Genomic DNA, 21,256 nt, shown 5'->3' with positions numbered 1-21,256 from the left:
TGATAGCCAATCCCCGCCACTCTTATGGAAGCGGCGGGCGTGCGGGAGGGATGGCTGCCGGGCGACGTCAGGGCGTTGCCGCGCCGCCATTGGGCGAAGCGCTGAGGCCGGGGGCGGGGCGGGTCGCCCGGGAGACGGCGGGGGGCGTGGCCGGGCGGGGCGGGGCGGGGCGTGGCCGGGCGGTGCGCGGCCTCCATCTTTCCGCCGTGCGCTGCCGCGGCACAAAGGAGCGGGGCCGGTGGGCTGGGCCGGGCTTGGGGCGCGGGCCCCGCGGCAGCCCTGAGCGGGGTTGAGCTGAGGTAAACGGGGGCGGGCATCGCCCTCGGGCGGCGGCCGCGGGGCTGAGGTGGCGCGGAGCGGGCAGTGGGCTGGCGCTGAGGGGAAGGGGCAGCTCCGATGGGCCCGGTGTGCTGGAGGCCGGCCTTGGGTTACTGAGGGGAGGGCGCGGTGCTTGTCCCCAGCCCACCCTCAGCTTCCCTAGCAGCTAGGCGTACCGCCACGGCAGGGACCGGGCGGGGTGAGGGCTGGGAGGTTGCCCGGTGCGGGGCTGGGCGCCGGGCCAGCGCAGACCCGCCGGCCTGAGGCAGCGGTCCGCCACTCCGGTTTAAGTAGGTGGCACCCTAGGTTTTGGGGGACTCGTACTCCCCCTCCTCTGGGGGTTCACCCATACCTGCCCCCGAGGTCCCGTGACCCCCCCGGGGAGGGCAACCGCTGAGAACAAGCGGGTGGCCACCGTCTAGCCCTGCTTGCCGTGTGCCCGGCCGGGCTGCCGGCACCCGGTGCTGCGCATGGAGGCCCTGGAGCCGGTAAGAGCTGGGCTGAGTTGGGAGATGGCAGAGGAAAGCGGCAGAAGGTGGATGGCGCGGGGAGGTGGGGGGGGCTTACCCCGAGCCCGGCGGTGCCCGGGGCCGTGGGGGGTTCCGGGCTCTTCCCGGCGCCTCCGGGAGATCCGCCTGGCGCCCGTATGACTTGCAAAACCACGGGCTTCGTGACAGCCCTTCGGTGCGCGTGGAGGGGACAGGATGACAAGCTGCTATGGGACCTCCTGGGAACCCAAAAACGCTCAGAAGAATTTTATTGAGCCCTTGGGTATTTTGATATTAATGTAAAAAGTCAGAATGCTGAAAATTATTTACTGCTCTCGATGTAAAAATATCTCCGCTGAGCAAGTTTCGTCTTTCTTACAGAGGATATGTGAGGATGAGCTACCAAATGCAATTATTTATCTAGATCATTTGTTTTGCATACTTGGGCAATCGATGAGGCAGCGGCACCTTTCCCAGTAGCACGGTAACACCACGGCACTGCTTTGCTCTCTTTGTGAGGTGCTTATAAAGCAGGTCTTTTTGCTGCTTTGTATTATGTCCATATCAAGCACTAATTTCTCTTTTAAGCCCTCTGATTCTCTCCTTCTCGTTGCTGTTTCTATCTCGCATACCTTCATTTCCCCTTTTTTATTTTAAATATTACTATTTCTTATCTTCTGTTGTGCAGTGTCCCCTCTGGGTAGAGTGTTAGTGTAGGTCCCGAGAATGACTGTAGCTTTCTTGTTTTTCATTTTGTGTTTTGTTATTGCAAAATCTTGATCTGAATCTCTCAGTATCCACCCCTAGCCCAGAGTTCATTTTGGTGCTCAGCCTGCATTTATCAGTATTTCTCACGCAGGGGAACTTTGTTCCATGGGGAAGCACGGACATAAGAGCTGCCTTTTCTCTTCTAAATTTATTCAGCCTTCTAGATACTGCATTGTTTTCTGAATGCTGATGTGTTTGGTGTTTTTTTTCCTTTTATGTCTGTGTCAGTATTTGTTTTCTTCAATGTAAGCAAGAGATTTTTTTTTTTCCACTTAGCACTAGATTTGCCTCAGGCTTTTAATTTTTTTGCCCTTTGCCCTGCAGTGTAGGCATTAGTTTGTTTTGGTTTTGTTTTCTCATGCTGGTCCTCAGTTCGGTTCTTCTGCTTTGCTTACAATTTTCTGTACATCCATAAGTGCTACGTGGTCATTGTCATGTGGAGATCGACATACATTTATATACTGTGACTCTCCCCCTGTTTACTTCTTAGTATTATTTTTTTTTTTGCTATTTCCCTGCTAAACTATACAAATCTTTTTAACAGTGGATATTCTCATCGCCTATGAGCTGTCTGAAATGTTCCCTCGCGTCTTGTCTCCTCTTGGACTCCTGCTTTTGACTGTGGATTTCTGCAGGACTGTGCGTTCTCCAAACTTGTCATATCGTTTTAAGAGTCTAGGATGCTGTTAAATGTGTTTTTCTTTTGCATTTATCCAAATGCAGAGAATTGATCTGTTTGCTGCTCTGATCTAAATCTGGTCCATTCCTCTGCAAGTGCTTTTGCATATGTCTTTGTTCTCCTCTGCCGAGGCCCACTCAGCAAAAGAGCTCCATTCTCCTGCTGGCACCCTTCCTGTGTCTCTTCCTTTAGGACATTACTGTTACTGCTTTGTGCCCCAGCCTCTGCTGTTCTCATTTATACGTCTGGTTGAATAGGTTGTGTGTTTCTCCTGGTGTGTTCTTTTTCAGCTGCGTGATGCACAACTGTAGTTACTTTTCATCTCTCCCTTTTTCATCCAAACACTCTCTCAAAGTTCCTGCTAACTCGAAAAGTTCTTAGCATCTGCTGTCCATCACTTGCGCAGGAAGCTTCTCCAGAATATTTTAATGCAATATTTTGCATTGTGCACAACCCTTATCGTTGCCATTGCTGATTGTTAGCTTAGCCGCAGTTACTTACCTTTTAGATCGCTGATACCTCCAATTCACCTAGTCCACGCACCTTCCTTATCTTCAGCTGCGATATCGGTGGGGTTTTTGGTTTCCTTGAAGTTTTTGTTTACCTTTAGCTTCTTACACACGGAGTTCAAGTGCAACGCTTTGTGTTAGCCAATCTGGTGTCCTGCTCTCTGGCCTTGTAATTCAGTGATCACTCAGTGGTTCCCTTAATCTCACTGTTAACTTCTTCTGTGCTTTTCTTGGTGCCCATTTTTTCTCTCAGAAGGGCCATGATGGCACAGCTTCTCAGCACTCCTCCTTGGTATGTTTTCAGTGTTTTCACATGGGAGGTCTTGGCTCACGGCATGTTAGATTTGCTGTGAGCCTCATGGATGGGCTGAAATAGATTACTTACAATATTTTGGTTCCCTCCTATAAAGTAGGGCATCTCTCATGCTCTGCCCCTTAGGTGATATCAAAGTCCATTTCCCTCAAGCTTTTTGCTTGTTTGTTAAAATTAAGGAATAAAAGGGAGATACTTGTTAGCCTAAGCAATAAGCTAGTGGTAAAGGTGGTGATTTGTTGTGGAATGCTTACTAGCCTGTTACTCTTTAGGCTTCTTTATTCAAATTTCTGTTCACATCAATATCTCCCCTATAGCTGATAACTTATTGTATTTTGAAATGTCTCCTATTGGTCACTTTAAGTCACTTAGATATGTGGTGGTATCTTCACAAAATGGAGCAGAGCTCGTCACCTGCTGTTGGATTTCCCTCTCAACACAGAGGCAGCAAGTTAAAATGCTGCTGCCCTGTAGTAAATTGGAGGCAAGCTAATGTGATGAAGTTCATCCTGTTCTGCTGCATTGTCAATATGTTGTGGTCAGCATTTTAAACGGTTGGATTTGGGGGGATTTTTCCCTCTCCTGAGCTTATGATTGCTCAGTAGACTTTGAAATTATTCCTTGCTTTACGGTACTGTCGGCAGCTGCCCTGGATTGTCTTTCAAGAATCTCATTAGAGTTGTGTCATGTTGCTTTGCATTTCCTTGTGTCCTGACAATACATTTTGCTTTCCCTTCCCGGTTTGTACGTGGTGACTGTGAAGCTGGCGTGGCAATGGCTGTGCTAGCATGATCTTTATTTCCTTTTCTGTTCTATGTTAGGTCACTGAGGTCTAGTATAAGTCAAATGATCACGCGTGACTCATAAGGTTGTGCGACTGACCAGTGCATCATAATCTCTCTCCAGCTGTGTTTGTAGTGGGCTGGTACTTTGATCTACCACTGTTGTGGCCAAGCTTCTGCTTTAGACGTTTACCCAACCCTGCCATGGGAACTTGGTATATTTGGCAGGCTTTGCCCGCTCGGTAGGGATACTTGCTGGCTCAAAGGCTGGGTGGAGGTACTGCTTGCCACTTATTAATGGATGTTTGTTAATGGGGTGTCAGCAAGTCGCCATGATCAGCCACGAGAAGTCCAACCTTTTCCTTGGAGAAGCAGTGGTTTCTAAGCATGCAAAACACTTGCAACTCTAGTTATTTTTCTCCCTTTCTAAGGCTTTTTTTGTTATAGGAAGCCCTTATTGCTTTAAGTTTCTGAATATCTGAGTGTTTTGCTGGACATGAGGAGAAAGACCGGTGTTGAGGACATTTTGATCTGAAGTATTGGTGTGGCTTTTTGGATTGCTCGCTTCAGTGCTTGTGCGCAAACTTGATACTAATGTGGCTTGAATCATAGGTTAGAGGACAGTTGGTGAATGGCACGCCAGAAGGCTGTGCTGCTCGTGTGTATTTTATGCCTTCCTGGAGACAGTGGGGCTTGCTAGAAAGTGATTTCAGGAAAAGAAAATCCAGCAGATATGCTGATGCTCTTTTTTTTATAAAAGCAAGGGTGTCTGGTGGAATGGAGAAGGCTTAGAATTCTTCACTGCTTTTAAAAACATCCACCTAATGTTGAATGAAGAATGATATGTGTGAATGAAGAATCATATGAACGATATGCACTCAAACTCAGGTCAATGTGTCAGTCCTGGAGTGAAAGATTAAAAAAATAACAATAATTGAACAACAGGTGTGTTGCTCTGTCTTTAGAGTTTTACCTCTCTGGAACATTTAGCAAAATAGTATCTTAATTTAATCTTAATTAAGTAGTATCTTAAGTTTAATCTTAATTCTCCTGAAATTCTTCCGCCTGAAGTCCCAGATGACCGTGACTTGTGTTCCTGATACCGTTACAGGTTTTTGAGAGCTTCTTAAACTGTTTTTGAACTTTCTACCTTTTTTGATGTGCAGCCATAACAAACTAAAATGAGTGTGCACTTTTTTAAAACCATTTTTAGGCTGCCTTGTGAAACACGTATGTGTTTGTCTTCGGCCCACTTCCTAACCCACAGGCACTTGTCTGAGTTGTCTCTCGGGTGGTCAGTCCCCTTCCTCTTCTCCACCATGGGAACTCTGAAACCCACTGACCAACTTCCTCTGAGTTTCTTCATACAGGTGGGGTCTTTAAAACACTGTAAAAAAAAAAAAAAAAAAAAAAAAAAGTACCACAGCTCAGTGATAGGAGCAGGATATCTTTGAGACCTGGAGTCACTGGCTCTGCTGCTGACAGGAGTCAGGTTACAGGTGGTCACCTACTGAGCATCAGGATCTCACTTACAGTGTGCTTTGTGGTAAGCTTGTATTGGGGAGGTAGATAGAGAAGGTCCTCGAGGCAGAACCTGAAGAGACAACTGGGTAGAAATGAAGCTGGTTTTCTTTCTAATAGGTGAGATAAGGGGCTCCAGCGGCCTGCCCAGAGCTGTGCATCAGGTTCTGCAGACTTCAGCTCTGGAAGCCCCAGATCAGGGATCACATTTGCCGTGAGTGTCTCCTGAAGCAGGTTTGCTAACCCAGTGACCTACATGTTATATTTGACTTGGAGGGCAGGCTTTTGAGCAGCTGTCGCTGTATCCACTTACCGGAGGAAAGAGAATCGGAAGGACATCTCCTGCTCTGCCGGTGCAGTCCCAAACTTAGGCTAGTAAAGAGGAAGCTGCTGGCTTTCCGTGGTTGGCAAGGAAGGTCACCAAACTAACTGGCTGTCAGCTACTGGCACCGAAAGATTGAGCCATCCTCTGATGCCACTTGAATTAACAAGAAGTGGAAGTTTCTTCAGCCTGTTTCCTGCCATGGTGTTAGGTTTTTCATGTTTGAGATGATAACCAGTGTCATTGAGGCTGAGAACAGGAGGGTCTAGACGTTATCTGCTCTGTGCTCTGCTCTCCGAGGCAGTTGTCAGACAGCCGACAATGCAAGCTTCTAACTGAGGCATCACTGAATTTTTCAGCAATGCTATCAAAATCTTTCACACATCCAAAACTGTTTTCAGTGTCTTTTATGCATTTGTAATAGCTTAGTCATACCGTCTATCTGGGCTCGTTTCTGTGGTCTACAGCAGGAGACTGTTCTGCCTTCTACAGAGTAGTTCTGTACCTAACCTTCCTTTGAAAACGAGCCCAGCTCTGACAAACTGGAGAAACAAAAGCATTAAGATTAGTTTGCAGACAAGAAACAGCACAACTCTGGGATTTCACCATTTCAGCTCAGTTACACGAAGCTGGTGGTTTGCTGACAAGAATCTGCGCCTGCCTGTAGCATCTTTCCATAGCCCACAGTGTGATTACTCAGATGCCTCTGTGCTATCCCTAGATCTAGTTCCCGTGGCAGGACTACACTGAGGGACTGTGTGAGCTGCTCAGTCTCTTGATTTGTCCCTCAAAATGCTTTTTTAGTTTGTCTTTTGTTAATGTATGAGGTGCTTTAAGTTTGTGTTATTGCAGTTTACTACAATGAGTTTTCTCCCCATAATTTAAGAGAACTCTTTCATTGGTTTCTGGATAATAGTTATAGGTAGAGCCTTATCCCATCTGAAATGGACTATTATTAAATTTACTAGAAAAAGCTTTTTTTAAAAAAAAAAAGGGCATCGTGGGTTGTTTGTGTTGTTTCTTTGCAGTTCCGCACCTCTGCTTGGTACCTGAAGAGTCCGCACTTTCCTCCCAGTATTGTCTGTTCTGGAATTTCTTGGTCCTTTTTTCAAATTTTGAATCCTGATATTTTTGAATGTTTTTGTCAAAACTTAGCGAAATCATTTGTTGTTGATAACATCTGTAACTTTCAGGGCAGCAAGGAAGATTAACTTGAATTAATTGGAGGATTTATTTCTAAGCCTCCGAATGAATGTCTGTGCCAAAACTTAATATGGTATAGCTAATCAATTTTATTTAGTGCGCTTGTATCCCTTCAGTTTGTAGGATTAGTGTTCCCTGCCATCTGCAGGGTGTTATTCTTATCTTCCTGCCACTTCTGAAGCAGTGCATTATACTCTGCTCCTTGGGCAACTGCTGAGCTTGTACAGCTCTGCCACGTCAGCCAGCTGGAGGCGAGTCTTGTTCGACTTCCCCGGAGCTGTCAGATACCGCTATCTTTTAAACGATCACTATCTCAGATGTGTATTCATCTGCCTCAAAAGCATAGCTTTGTCTCAGAAAAGAAATGCAATGACCCGTCTACAGCTTGGGGAGAAGGGAACGGGGAAGTCACGTCCTGCGTGATTGATACCCGGCGCTGGATGGGCGGTTCGGACACTCGAAGCGTGGGAGCGAAGCTGAGGTTTTCTGCAGGCTGTGGCACAAAGGACAGTTCCACCCCAGTGAAGGCGAGGTGAGAAAACGAGCTGGGGAAGCAAAAGGAGGTGGTGAACGCTTCGGTTTCTCTTTCAGAAAGCACTGTAGGAGAACAGGCTGTGATGCCTGAGCAGCCCTGAGCACTGGTGTCTCTGTGTCTGGAGGTAAGGGACAGCCTGGGCAGGGCGGGTGTCTCTTTACTAGGCGTGCATTGGAGACACTAGTTTAAGTGAGAAAGTGAAGTTCACTTCAAATCCACGTTGCAATTTTAGCGTCCCTCTACCAGCTTAAAAACAAATTTAAGGGAAGTAAAAAAGGCAAAGTAGTCCAACGTACAGGTGACTAAAAAAAAAATAATCTGACTTTCACAGTGAGTCTACAGAAAAAGAAACTACTGTGGTGGCTGCTGATGTCTGCTGCTGCTTTCTTCTTTGACTATTATCACAGCAAGTCAAACAAGAGATCAGATCCTCCGACTACGCCCTGTTTCTGACAAAGCTAAAATTACCTAGAGAAGACTGTAGGGTTAAAGCCTAATTTTTTGCATGAGGCCTGCACAGCCCTGGGGCTTTTCACTGACAGGCACTTAAGTTTTGAGACGTGGTGATCAGTCTCTCCCCCTTCCTGTGAAACAGGCAAGCTCCGGGTCAGCCTGCTTTCGGTTTGGGGTGTTCTCACTACAGCAAGAAAGCAAATGACTGGCAGTGGCTTTGTCCTGCTGACGCACTGCATGCCAGTAAATGCTGTTTCCCATTGGGTTTTGACACTAGTCTTAACCCTCTGGGATATTTTTAAAGAAAATAGAATTGAATTAGGGGTTTGCTTCAGATTTCACAATGTGATGTTTGGTTACTACATTCAAAAGAAACAACACAGTATTTACTCACTCCTCCTGAAGCCTGTACTTGTGTGCACTGGGTGGTAGCCATGGGGTAGCCACACTGGACGCCAAGTAGCTCTTTCTCTTTAGTTGCGCAAGCCTTAGAGTTGAGAGGTTGACCACAGAGCTCAATGTGATCTAAATTGTATTTAGTTTACTGGAAATTCTTGGTTTTCACCACCTACTCCAATTATTTCAAAGCTGATATCCTCTCCGTGTTATAAAAGCTTGTAGTTGCAAATGAGGCTCTTCCCCCTCTTATTCCTGTGTTGAAGTTAATTATCTTGCAGTGATTCATAGCCGTGTTTCCTTCTCGTGGTAGTTTGAACTTTTCATCCGAGTGGCATCACAACTATTTCCATCTCTGCCTTTTCAGGAGCATCATTTCTTTGGGAAAGAAATGCTGAGGAAATCTTTCTAATTATTTTATCACCTTAATAGGAACTTGCTGCCTCAAACTCTCACAGTTTTGCATTTGAAAAGCTGTCAACTTTACTGGGTGGTTTGACGGAGCTCCTGTGTTTCTCTGCTCTTGAGAGGAGCAGTCACTGGTCTTATTCTTGTAACAGTGGCAGAAGCTGGAAGAGTGGTTCCAGTAGCTGAAGCCCTCTCTGCTTGTTCATGTGCCTGAGTTGTGTTGTTTTGTGTTTTTTTTTTTTTCTTTTTGCTTGCTTGGCAATGCATTCCATTTCATGGAAAGGAGAGGCCTTTTCCATCATGAGGCAGTATTATGGTTGGCTGTAGCTGAATATTTGAGGGAATGAATCACTGACTCTGGGGCTGCTTATTGCAGAGAAAATGATCGTAATGCCACTTGGAGCTGGCTTCTCCATTGGCGTGCTCTGTCGGATGATCGAGCAGAGGCCTCTCCTGGGTAGCCTGGGCATCCGCGCTGCCAGGCAGGTGCAAATCTGCTCAAATAGCATTCGTTTCAATGCATGACGATTCCATCTTTCCCGCTTGGACTTCCAACTGTGGCGGGGTGGTCAGTCTGTGCAGCTTGTGACTCCACTGTGCATCCACGTACGTGGTCGAGCCTGCCTGGAGAGCAGCAGCTTCGCTGTGCTGGGGATGGCCCTGATGGCCGGTGGAAGGGTGCAGGGGCATGGAAAGCTGCTGCCGGCGGGGACCCATCGGTGCTTTTCCCCTGTGTGTCCAGCCCTACCAGCATCCCAGCCTGGTGTTTTGGTTAGAGGAAACCATGCCGTGGTGGCTGTTTGGTAGGTGTTCCACAGGGGCTCTGGGGTGAAGAAGGAGGTGTCGGGCAGTGGCGTTCTCTGCTGCACCCACAGGATCTGCTCAGAGAGAGAGGTATCAATACCAAGTACTTCTTACAGAATAAAAAAAATTACTTCTTGATCATATGCTTGGCAAGTTCATAGCCCTGCATCCCAAAGTAGCATCCGATGGCCAGAATTCAGAGTGAGTGGATGATGCTGCCAGTTGAAAAGCGGGTACTGGCTGCTGCCATTACCACTTCTTGCATTTAAAAATGTGGGGTCACGCTTTTAGTAAAATACCATTTCAAAGTAAAATAAAAGTGTTACCACTCTTATAAATCTGCCTGCGCTTGTGAACAGCTTTCAAAGGCTTGTTATCACTTTCTAAATTTGCCCAAGAATATTCCTCAGGCGAGTGCAAAAGTGATGGGACATGGCTTTCTAGCATTGCAGTGCATCTGAATGACACAAAATCGAGCTAATCCTGGGGAAAGCGGTCACAGCTTTTAACATGGAGAACCTGTTTTCTTTCCATCCTGTAGCTTAGCTCTTGCTGGTATTTCCATGCCGAAAGACTGAAGTCTGAAGACTTTACTTTTGCTTGTGCGCTAGTTGTTTAAGAAAATGGTGTTTGCACAATGTCGTGGTAGCCCTGACAGCAGGCAATGGGTTTCTGCCCTAGTGGCCTTCCAGGGAAACCTGTTCTTACTCTTGTGCTGGTGCTTAGTAAATCTTAGCTGTTAGCTCATTACATATTTGAGGTAAAGAGTGTTTTGATGCAGTATTAAAAACACAAAAGGTAAGTTACAGACCACACTAAATTCTCCAATAGCATGATTTTTTTAAAAAAAATAGTACGCTTTGGTTAACAATTGGCATTACAATCATAGAATCATGGAATGTGTTGGTTTGGAAGGGACCTCTAAAAGCCATCTAGTCCAACCCCCTGCAGTGAGCAGGAACATCTTCAACTAGATCAGGTTGCTCAGAGCCTCATCCAGCCTGGCCTTGAATGTCTCCAGGGATGGGGCCTCCACCACCTCTCTGGGCAACCTGGGCCAGTGTCTCCCCACCCTTAGTGTGAAGAACTTCTTCCTCATGGCTAATCTAAACCCACCCTGCTCTAGTTTAAACCATTGCCCCTTGTCCTATGGCTACATGCCCTTGCAGACAGCCCCTCCCCAGCTTTCTCGTAGGCAATGGAAATAATAGAAGACGTCTAAATTTTAAAAGCAGTTGCAGAGATTCTTGGTGGTGTAACTACTGAAAAAGAATTTAAATGGATTGTGAAAGATTAGTTCTCTTCCTTAGCTGTGTTTTAACAGCAAAACAAACATGTGTCCTTTGTCTCAGGAGATGGAGCTATTGATTCTCAGGTGAGTGCACCAGGAAAGAGCTTGTTTGTCTGTTATTGTGCACTTGCTGTTATGCCTGGCATTAAGTATCTGCTGCCAGGTAGGACAGGAGGCTTACCTTGGCTTATCTCCATACTGCTGTTGTGATATTCTTGGTTTGCTGCTTGAATTTTTTTCTTCTTTTAGATAAGGTCTTTAAAATCTCCCTTTCTCTTTTATTCCCACAATACTTGCAAGTAGACTGTTAAGTATTTTTAGAATTAAAAAAAAAACAACACTTTTATGACCAGGTTTTGTTGAGAGCAGGGATTTGCAAAAATTGGTCTTGAAGTTATATTTTAAAATTTCTTTCTGTCTCTGTATGCAGAGATTGTTACCTCTTATTGAAACAATAATATATTTCATCTCTCATGATGTGCAAAACGCGCTCAGTTTTGTGTGTTGGTTGTGTCCCTGAGGTCTTGGAGTCTGGACAGAAGCAGAATTGATCACTCTCATCACCTGCATCGCTCTTCTCTACTGAATTTCTCTACTCCATCCTGCTGCAGACCTGAACTGAAGTTCGGTGTCTCTGCCCTCTTTACTTTAGCAGTGAGAGTGAGGAAGCTGGGGTGGCTGCCGGCAGCCTACCGCTGAAGTCGCAGTTCATCATAACATTGTAAAGCTGTCCTTCAAAAATACACGAGCTCAAACGCAATCTAGTACATCACTGGTTTAAAAGGTCTTTCTTAAAAAGCTTTTTCTTTGCGCTTCAGAATCTCTCCATGCATTCTTACTCTGTCCAGACACGCGGGTTTGCAGGGCAGATGTGTAGCAATCTCTTCTTGTACCTTACATTCCAAATTATTTGGCCTTTCAGTTTGTTTGAGGCTTGACAATGAACTCCTTGTACGTGATTGAAAGCAACAGCCAAGTGATTGCTGTCAAACTTGGTTCTTTACTAAATAAGGGGATTTTATCTTGTCATTTCTCTCTTCTCTTTATCTAATCAACTTTTATAGTGTACTTGCTTTTATTTTCTGCTGTTCTCCTTGAGGGTGATCTGGAGCAGATATTATTGCTTCCCTTCCTGCTGTAAGCAGTAATTTGAGGGGAGGAGCCGGTGCTTGCTCTGCACTTGGTGCTATGGTGTCTGGAATACCAAGGTTGTAAAAACAGATTGGGTTTTCTGTAGCTGTGTCTAGTCCTAAACCTAGTAGGTGGCAAGCTGGTTTTTGAAGCCATGATAGAACTTCCCCCCTGTAAAGGCTGAATGTGGCTGAAAACAGCAGCCTGCCTTGATGTCATGGCGGGTGTAGGGAGGAGGTGGCATATGCCTACTGTGGAGGCAGCTTCCAAGTGAATTGTTCTTTCTTTCGCCTCTGTTTACAGGGACTCTTCAGCGTAGTTCCTAAAAGTGAAAGCAGAGTCACCCGTAATGACTCACTGCCCACGATGAAGGCTTAGAGTGCTGCTTTTCCGGATATGAGTGTGTCTGTGCCCTGAAGAACTACAGTCTGTTTCTGCTACAGCGCTGTGCGAGCAAGCCCTGCTGTTCCTGCACCAAACGTACTTAAGGGTGAGTTGATCGTAATAGCTTGATTTTAATCGTGCTTTAAGTTGTCAAACAGAAAACCCTAGGTTTCAATGATCAGTTTTAATCTTGACTTATGTCTATTTTTGTTTCCTGAGGTAGGTTCTTACTCATTGCTAATCCCTAAAATACAGCTTTTCCATACTTGTTTTGATGACAAGGTAGATCCACTGTGTTAACGTTTTTGTAAGTTACAGAACAGCTGAACTAATTCAAGTTCTAAATCTGTTTTACATTTTAGTATTATGTTACTGAAATGCCCTTAAATGATCCGGATTCATAAATACAAGTATAGTTTCTCCTTAGGAAGTTATGTTTTACATTTAATATAACTAGCTTTTTTTCAAAAAGAAAAAAAAAAAAACAAAACCAAATGAAACTAAACACCCCCTTGCCCACCAGCCTTTTAAAGTCATTTGAACCAGCTGTGATCTTACACAATTCTGAAGGTGTACGCAGTCTGTATTGGCGCCCTCACATCTAGTTTTCACTTGCCAACTGAGAAGATAGCAGCTGTACTGGCTCAGAGGGAAGGACTCCTGAGCCTGGTGTTCCGCTTCTTGTGGTCAGACTGCTAAGAGAGTAAGGCAAGCATGTTGTGATGCTGAAACCCTTTTAATAATCTATGGTTTAGGAATTCCTTGAACAAGAAGTCAAGATCCTGTTTGTTTTCGTTTTTTTCCAATGAATATCCCCTGGTTTTTTTTTTTTCCTAGTTAGCCTTCAGTTAATTTCTCAGTACTGAACTTTTCATTGTGCTAAGAGAAGATAACGTGCCTCAAACTACAGAAGAGTCTGAGAGTGTGGTCGCAGCGCTTTTCCAGTGACGGCTGTACATCCAGAGACTTGCTCACGTGACCAGTGTCTGGCTTCCCAAATAACGTTGTTATGATCTTGTCCCAAATGGCAGCCAGCAATTGCACAGTTGCCAGTTGGCTCCAATGGTAGGGGGCCTTTCATGTTTGAAAGGTGGCAACTGTCTTTAACTTTCTTTTAATTTTATGGTGCTACGTGTCTGCTGTTAAATAGATTATTTAATTGTAGAATAGTAATAACCTGTTACAGGATGTTCACCATAACTTCTAATTTAAATGTTAAACTTTATTCTTAAAAGAATAACATGTGTTTATTCTTCGAAGTGACTTACTTATTCTGGCATGCTTGAAGTGCATAAGTAGTTAAATGATGACTTTTGTAGGGCTTTATTTTAGCTGAGACTTTATGTAATGTCCTATAGAAATATACCTTATGGCTTGAAAAATAACTTGTAATGAAATGAGGTTTTGAATCCTTTTGCTAGCATTCTCAATTTAATGATTTGGCGGGACTACCCTACAATCTCAGTTTCTAGTGAGCCTGTATTTGATCCAAACCATTTGAATCAAGAACAAAAGAATGACTGAATTAGTCTTCGCTCCCAAAAAGGGAAGACCGGTTTGATGCTAGATCCAAGCAAGCATACCACCCGCACAGAAAACACCCTTTTCAAAATCCCAGTTAGATTCGAGAGCGTTAAAATGGTGTCTGTAATCCCTGTTTATTTCAGGGTCAGTACTTGGTGCTTCTTTGGGTGAGAATCCAGTTGATGTAGGCACGTTCCAAAAAGACGTGTTTGCGCACAGATGGACTAGACAGCTCACTGCTAAATCTGTTGTTTGTTGAGATAGGCCATAACTGTAAGATTAGTTCTTCACAACTAAGGCTCTTTTGTAGAGTCTGTCTGGAAACAATACTGAATATTCCTGATGTGAAATGGTAACCTCAAATGTACAGCTTTTATTTGGGTGGCCTGAACAGTATGCCCTTTATAAAGGGTAAAGAACAAATGAAACTGGTTTGTTAATGCCAAGTACTTAAGGGGTAGCAGTGTGCTAGGCAAAGACATGCTTGTTCCTCTGCATCCGAACCCGTGGCAGAAATAGGAAATAATAGGTGGTGTGGAAAGGAGTGGTGTGTGGGCGAGAGCTACTGACCTGCTGAACTTCCTCCTCCTCCTCATTCCTTTCCCCCTCCCTGCAATAGACTTCGGGTACAAATCTTATGTTTCCTAGGTGCTTTATCCACCAAGACTGATTTTGTTTACTAAAATCGGCATTTTTCTGTTGTTCATTAGAAGTTGTAACACTGACTCTTGTTTTGGGTTTGCTCTTTCAGACCTCCTTCTGGATGACCAATGTGTATTTTAACCGATTATATCAGAAACTAAGTCTCCAACTTCCCATTCATTCCAGCTGGTAGCAACGCTTATAATGCAAAAAAAATCACACTTCAGGATCCCATAAACATTACTCTTAAAACTTTCTAGATGATTGTAGTTGCTTTGGTTGTGTTCTATGCTAGCAGAAGCCTTTTCCAAGGTTTACTGTTGACTCTAGAGCACCACGTTCCCCATTTACTGGGAGCCTTGGGGGCTAACAATATGGGAAACTCATGCGTTTGCCGTGATGACAGTGGAGCAGAAGACAGCGTGGAATCTCGGAGCCGGCAAACGGAGAACAGTAGAATACATGTACCTGAAGCAAGAAGCCACCCAAGGGACCCTGTCCGTCCACCCAGGAGGGGTCGAGGCCCTCATGAACCAAGAAGGAAAAAACAGAATGTGGATGGGCTAGTACTTGACACACTGGCTGTGATTCGGACGTTAGTAGATAAGTAAGTACCTCCTCAAGGAATAATTCAACATGAATGAAAATGTTCTTGTCTTCTCTCAAACTGTGGCTCCATCCTCTCACCGATCTACACCTGACCCTCCCTGAAGCAGCCGCGTGTTTCCATCTGGATGCTTAGGAGAGGAGCACCTTTAGGAGAGGAGCACCTTTCCTAGGTAATAGAAGTAGCTCCTGAGTGCCCAGGTACAGACTCTGCCAGGAGCTGAGGAGCTTTCTCTCAGTTCCTGTATGGGTCTACACCCAGGTGGGATGAGGAACGTGCTCAGTATTTCTCACCTACCATAGACACACAGTTTAGGAAGCAATGAACGCTCCAGAGTTTGGGAACTTCTGTCCTAAAAATTGGTGGCTGTGCAAGCTTTCTGTTTTCAGGCTGTATTTACATCTTTGGAAATGGTTAAGCAAAACTGAGAGCTTTGATCTCTGTTAGCTTGTATAAACAGACTGAGGTTTTCTTTCCAGTTATAAGTCTCTCTACTTTTTTAAAGACCGCATGTTATGACTGTTCAACTCATGATCCCAGTATTGCATTCCTTGCATGCTCAAAGCATCCATTAAGGGTGTGGGGGGTATTTATGGATTCATCCGTATTTTTTTGGTTTTGTGTTGCTTTTTGCCAAGCTTTAAAAGGACCTTCGAAACGCTGGGTTACGTTAGCTCATCGCCTCTTGGGTTAGGGGCAGGCTAGGAATTGGAAAGGCCAAAAGAGAAAGAAAAACACTGTTCTAGCTTCCCAGCTGGGGCTTGAGTTTAAGGTGGATGAGGCTTGGGATAAGTGAGCCTTGGTTCATATACCTGCCTTGTTACTCTGGAATGTGCCTGCAGGGGAGGAGTTTGCCTTCCTGTTGTAAAATGCTTTAAATAGAACTACCAGGACATACTTTTTTTCCTGAACACTTAAATCGAAGAGGCGTTTTTAAACAGGTTTTATTTTGTGGTCTGCCTTCAAATCATTAAGTTAAAATCATGGCAGATTTTTTTTTTAAAGTCTCTCCCTAATCTCACATGCCTTCCGCTTCCCCCTGTTCAGCTCCTTAAGCTGTTTCCCAACACTTTTGTGCATAGTTGGTCCTGTTCCTGTGGGTATTGCAATTGGTTTTGTAATCTTGAAAGTGCTTTCCTATGCTACTCTGGGACAATAAGTGTAGTTATTTCACTGATCCTGGAGTCCTGTTTCTGACAAATTGCTGAAGCTACTGTATTTTCTTGTACAGACTCCAGTGAAAGACTTCCTTAGATTCACATAAGCACATAGGTTGGACTTCTGGAAGTTCCTCCACTTCAGCCTCCTGCATAAACCCAGGTCCGGTGGGAGCAGGTGGCTCAGGGTCTTACCCAGTCAAGTGCTGAACATCTTCAGAATATAGATGTTCTCCACCTCTTTGGGTCCCTGGTCTGGTGTGTGACCGCTCACATGGTTTAAATAAGTAAATATTTTTAAAAGTTGGAATTTTGGTGTGTTCCAGCACACCCCTGTTGCCTCTTGTCCTGTTGCTGTGCACCTCTGAGAAGAGCCTGGCTCTGGCCTCTCTGTTCTTTCCCGTGACATAGTTGCAGGCAGCAATATCATTTCTCTTCCTTCCCACTACCTCCCCCTTAAGGATGAACAAACCTCTTTGAGCTTCTGCTTGTGTGTCACGTTCTCCAGCCCTCAACCATCTTGGAAGCCCTCTGCTAGACACGCTGCCTTATAGCAATGTCTCTCTTGTCCTGCGGAGCCCATAAGTGGTCTGTACTGGTATACTGGTTTCCCTGGTTTCATATTAAGGTGGTTGGTAAGACACAGCCGGTTTTAGAATACAGCTAAATATTACAAGTTCTTGCAGATAAGACTGAGACCTGTGGCTATGAATAATGGAGGGTCTGTTCATGAGGCAAGCTATCTAAATGGGCCTGAAAAACGTTTAGGGAGCCTTTCTGCTAGACGTGAAGCTAATGATAGCTCTTGTTTGATTAATAGGAATGCTCACTTGGAAGAAAAAAAAAAAAATTCCATGTCTGGAAATCTTGGTTTTCAGTGTAGGTGGGTACTGTAGGAATAAGCATGTTCCATTATCACCGGTTCCTCCTGGAGCCTGACTTCTCAGCGCTGAAAACGCCGCAACTGAGGGAAGGGGTAGGGAAGCTGACAAATATATTTTCATGTCAAAAACTGTGCAAGAATAAAGTCAAACTAAAATGAAAACATGTAGGTAACAGCAGGTTGCAAATATGGGCTTCGGTATGATAGTACAGCCTTACAGAGTGAAAGACGGCAAGCTAGAGAGTGGAAGGCAAAACCCTTTTTCTGACAATTCTTTTGTCTATATACTTTCTATATACCGAAAGTTAATACGTGGGGACACTGAGATGAATTGTAAATTCAGTTGTTATACTGTGATCTGCAATGAATGGTTGCTTTCCCTGATTATTGTTTGTTTGGGTTTTCTTGTTTTTTGTTTTTTTATCAAATCTCAAAGTTCCTACCTAAAACATATCTGACAAATGCATTTTTCCCCCTCTCATATTTATAAGGAAAGGAGTTATTCTTCCAAGTTTTTGCATTAAGCTTAAGTACTAATTTTTGGAGTTTGTATAAAGTGCAGCTTCACAAATTAAAAAAATTAGCAAAATGACTGTTTGGCTTCCAAATATGAAGAAGGTGGGTGCTGGAGGGGATGTTTGGAAATTAAGTGGTTAAAATGGCAAGTCAGTGGGACAGACTCCACTTTGCTCAGTGCCAGTACTGCAAACACCTGCTACCCATGACAGAATCGTAAATCTTGCTGATAAAAAATTTCCTCCTTTTTTATTAGAGCCTTTACTTGTATTTACTTTTTTTTTCTTTCTCGGAATCTTTACATCCTTTCTCTTGAGGTAACTCTGCATCGTTGCGCTGCTTTTTTCTGCTGCGGAGATTAGTTTCCAGAAGAAAGGCAAGGAGATGAAGGGGGATATTTGTTCCCAGTGTTATAGCGATATAAATATGTGTTTAAAATTCAGCATTTTCTTGCATAAACATTTAAGAGTGTGTTAATTTTTTGGTAAGAAAAGCATGTATTTTTAAACATATTTTTAGTCAAAACTGAGATAATTTTTTTCTCTTTTATAATGAATCCCCCTCCAAAGTAGGTGGCTTTATTATTTGCATGATTCATCTGTGTTTGAAATTTTCTAGAATTCACCTGTATTTAGCATTTCTGGTGTAATTTCCGAGGTGTGTGATAGAAATAGAGCGTGGAACATCTCCTCCTAAGCCGGGGGTTAGTTCACAATGTCTCGGTAGCACTGAATAAAGAGTTTAGCACCTGCTGCTGCATAAGCTTTTTCTGGACCTGGAGATGCTTACCTGATTAGGCTTGAGACCTTGCTTTAGGGACTTTCAACGGCGGTGCCTGCTCAGAGGAGCACTGGCCATAGGTTCTTGCTGTTGCTCCAGCAAACCAGACCCAGAAGCTGATCTGATTGAACTTTTTAATGATTTTTTTTTTCCATGCTGGAAAGGGAATTGGGTTAAATGTCTTCGGTTAAACTGCCTTAACTATTTCTTTCAGCTCTTCTTAATGAGTTCGATGTCTGTGTTACTGCTAGGTGGCTTGCCTTTCAAGTTTTGTGTTTTGTTTATTTTTTTTTAAATATTTATATATTTAGCAGAGAATTTATGGGGAAAAAAAATCATGTTTAAGCTCTGTCCCTTGTGCTCTGCTCTTGGTTCACTTCATGACCTCTGACATAGTCTCTCGTTTTCTATTCCAAGGAACGCTGCTAATGAATAGCTCTAAGCCGAAGCATTATGGCCAGCTTTTAAACATGCAGATATGGATCACCATTCCATTTATCAGCTCTTGTAGATATGCAGATGTTGACTTTGAGCCAGAGAAAGGCTCAAATACCATCTGTGTTTCAGATCTGAAAATGGCATGAGCGGTCTGCAGCCCGTGTAACTTCCTTTTGTTAAATGCTTACCAGATTCATTTTCTGTCTGTTGTATTATCATTTTATTCAGTGTATGCGTTGATGGTTGTGCATAAATTTTTGACCTGTCTAATATCTCTTTCAGTGACCAGGAGCCTCCTTATTCAATGATCACGTTGCATGAAATGGCAGAAACAGGTATCAAGGCACTGTGTTGGGCATTTCAGTTGTGACTCCAAAGAGAAAAAAGAAAAAAAAAAAAAACCAACCCCAAAACAAAACACCAAACCAAAAAACCTCCTTCTTGCTAGCATGTACTTTTCTTTGCAATATGTATTACGACTTGCTGTAGCACTAGCCATGTGGGATACAAAACACTGTTCTGCCCTTCAGAAGCTTTGCTTGAGTTCATTGCATTTGCCTGAGTCTTTTGAACTCTCTTAAACTTCCCACGTGAACTCCCCGGAAGCAGCCAACGGATGGCCACAAACACATTGTGATGGTGGCATTAAACCAGAAGCCACAAAGAATGTCTGTTTGCAGTAAGGCAGAAACGACCCTTATATGTATCTAGACATGGTTTAAACCCGTGTGCTCCAGTGTTGGCAAACAGCTCGTACTTCTTGTCTTGGGTTTTGCTGTCCTTAGACCTCTGCTTTATTGATGTAGTTGGTCTGCCCTCATCTCTAAGGACTCCTGCAAACTAAGCCGTGTTTGTGCAAGGGCTGTTTTATCTTCATTACAAGAGAAATTCTCCCAGCTCAAGACCCCCACCAAACTTCTGGTTTAGATGAATTTTTTGTCTCTCTTAGTAGAGCTGGTACTGGTCTCAGGAAGTATATTTCTATATCAAAATAAATTAATCAACCTGATTAGACATTACAGCAATTCAGTAAAATGTTTTTTTTTTTTTTTCAGGGGAATGTGCTAACAAAACTCAGACCCCAGTCTGTTACTTGTATTTCCCTGTCACTTTTGACAGGAGCACTAAGTCTCTTCAGCCTCCCTCACTCCTATGCAGATACAGACTCTGTGTTATCACTTCTAAGGGAACTAGTTTCTTGTAAATCCAAATCTGTTTACTTTATTAGTAGTTTTAACATCTTATATGGTGTGTTGCTTACTTGCAAGTCGAAGCCCTTGTCTGCTCATTAAACACTGAGAGCTGATCTGTAGGGAAGCAAACTTTCTTTGGACCACCAGGCATGGAACAAGCTAATGCGGTTCCCCCGAGGTCCACATTATTGAGGGAATTCAAGAAGAATGCTCTGATTCTGACTGAAATATTTCTTTAGTGTCGTCATGGATGCAGCATTTAACACTTAAGAGCTGACACTGGACACTGAACTCTTGGCTATCGCACTGGAACAAAGTGCTTGTCCATACTGGTCTTAAGCATTCCTTCCTAATATTAGTGGAAACTAAAGGATGCTCTGGCCTGGGTGAGACTGTTCTCCAAACAACAGAGGTGTTCACTAGCACCCAAGCTGCTGTAAACTCTTTTTTTTTTTTTTTTCTTTCCCCCCTTGAATTTAAACTTTTAAACTACTACAAACTAAGACATTGATGTGAAAAGTAAACCGTTTTGTTGGTTTTCTTTCTTTTCCCTAGTCTCTGTAAACTCCCTGGTTAATTTTGAGGATTTTTCAGTTTACGTTTAGGGATGTATTTTGAACGCTTCAGAATTGCAGCATTAATTCTGAGCGCTACTTCTGTTTTGTGGTTGACAGATGAAGGCTGGTTGGAAGTTGTCCAGTCTTTAATTAGAGTTATTCCATTAGAAGATCCCCTGGGACCAGCTGTTATAACCCTACTACTTGATGAATGTCCGTTGCCAACAAAAGTGAGTCTAAAGCATGTGTTTTCATCTGCGGCTGAATTTCAGTTATTCGTGGTTGCCACACCTATGATAGCTTCTGGGTGGGTTTCACCAGTGACGCAAGACTGTTAGCGGTTCAGAAAATGGGTGTAACTTGAAACTTTGAGTAATTCATGGTGACTTGTTATCTAACTGCTACTTAATGCTAGAAGAACTGTAGGGAAAAAAATAAATTAAAAAATAAAGATAAATCTGGTCTGTGGGGAAGAACAAGGGGCCTTTGGTTTCTAGCTGCTTTTTTTTTTGTTGTCCTTTCCTGCCCCGTGGCACCTACGTGCTGTGCAGCGAGGGTGTGCAGATGCTGCAGAAGCAGGACAAGTTCTGTCGTCTTGTTCTCAAGTTCTGGAAGCTGCGTCTTTGCAAGTCGCTGTTGAACTTGTTCCTGCCC

General features: G+C 43.9%; 1 protein-coding gene across 3 annotated transcripts in view; it reads left to right on the top strand.

The window, feature by feature from the left end:
- The first annotated feature begins 140 nt into the window (after positions 1-140).
- RSPRY1 (ring finger and SPRY domain containing 1) overlaps positions 141-21,256 on the top strand; it is a 40,342-nt gene continuing 19,226 nt past the window's right edge. The window contains exons 1-5 of one of the 3 annotated variants that reach the window (XM_074583432.1): positions 141-299; positions 12,225-12,411; positions 14,581-15,078; positions 19,135-19,187; positions 20,720-20,832. In XM_074583432.1, the coding sequence (XP_074439533.1) occupies positions 14,732-15,078; positions 19,135-19,187; positions 20,720-20,832 (513 nt within the window). In that variant the 5' untranslated portion in view covers positions 141-299; positions 12,225-12,411; positions 14,581-14,731. Of the gene's footprint in view, positions 300-1,267; positions 1,291-12,224; positions 12,412-12,463; positions 13,371-14,580; positions 15,079-19,134; positions 19,188-20,719; positions 20,833-21,256 lie in introns of those variants that run through there. The other 2 variants (XM_074583433.1, XM_074583434.1) reach the window with 2 other exon arrangements.

The sequence above is a fragment of the Larus michahellis genome, chromosome 4, assembly GCF_964199755.1.
Source record: "Larus michahellis chromosome 4, bLarMic1.1, whole genome shotgun sequence".
Taxonomy (NCBI): Eukaryota; Metazoa; Chordata; class Aves; order Charadriiformes; family Laridae; genus Larus; species Larus michahellis.
Note: the sequence above shows the minus strand (reverse complement) of the source record. Positions and strands in the feature narration are given on the sequence as shown.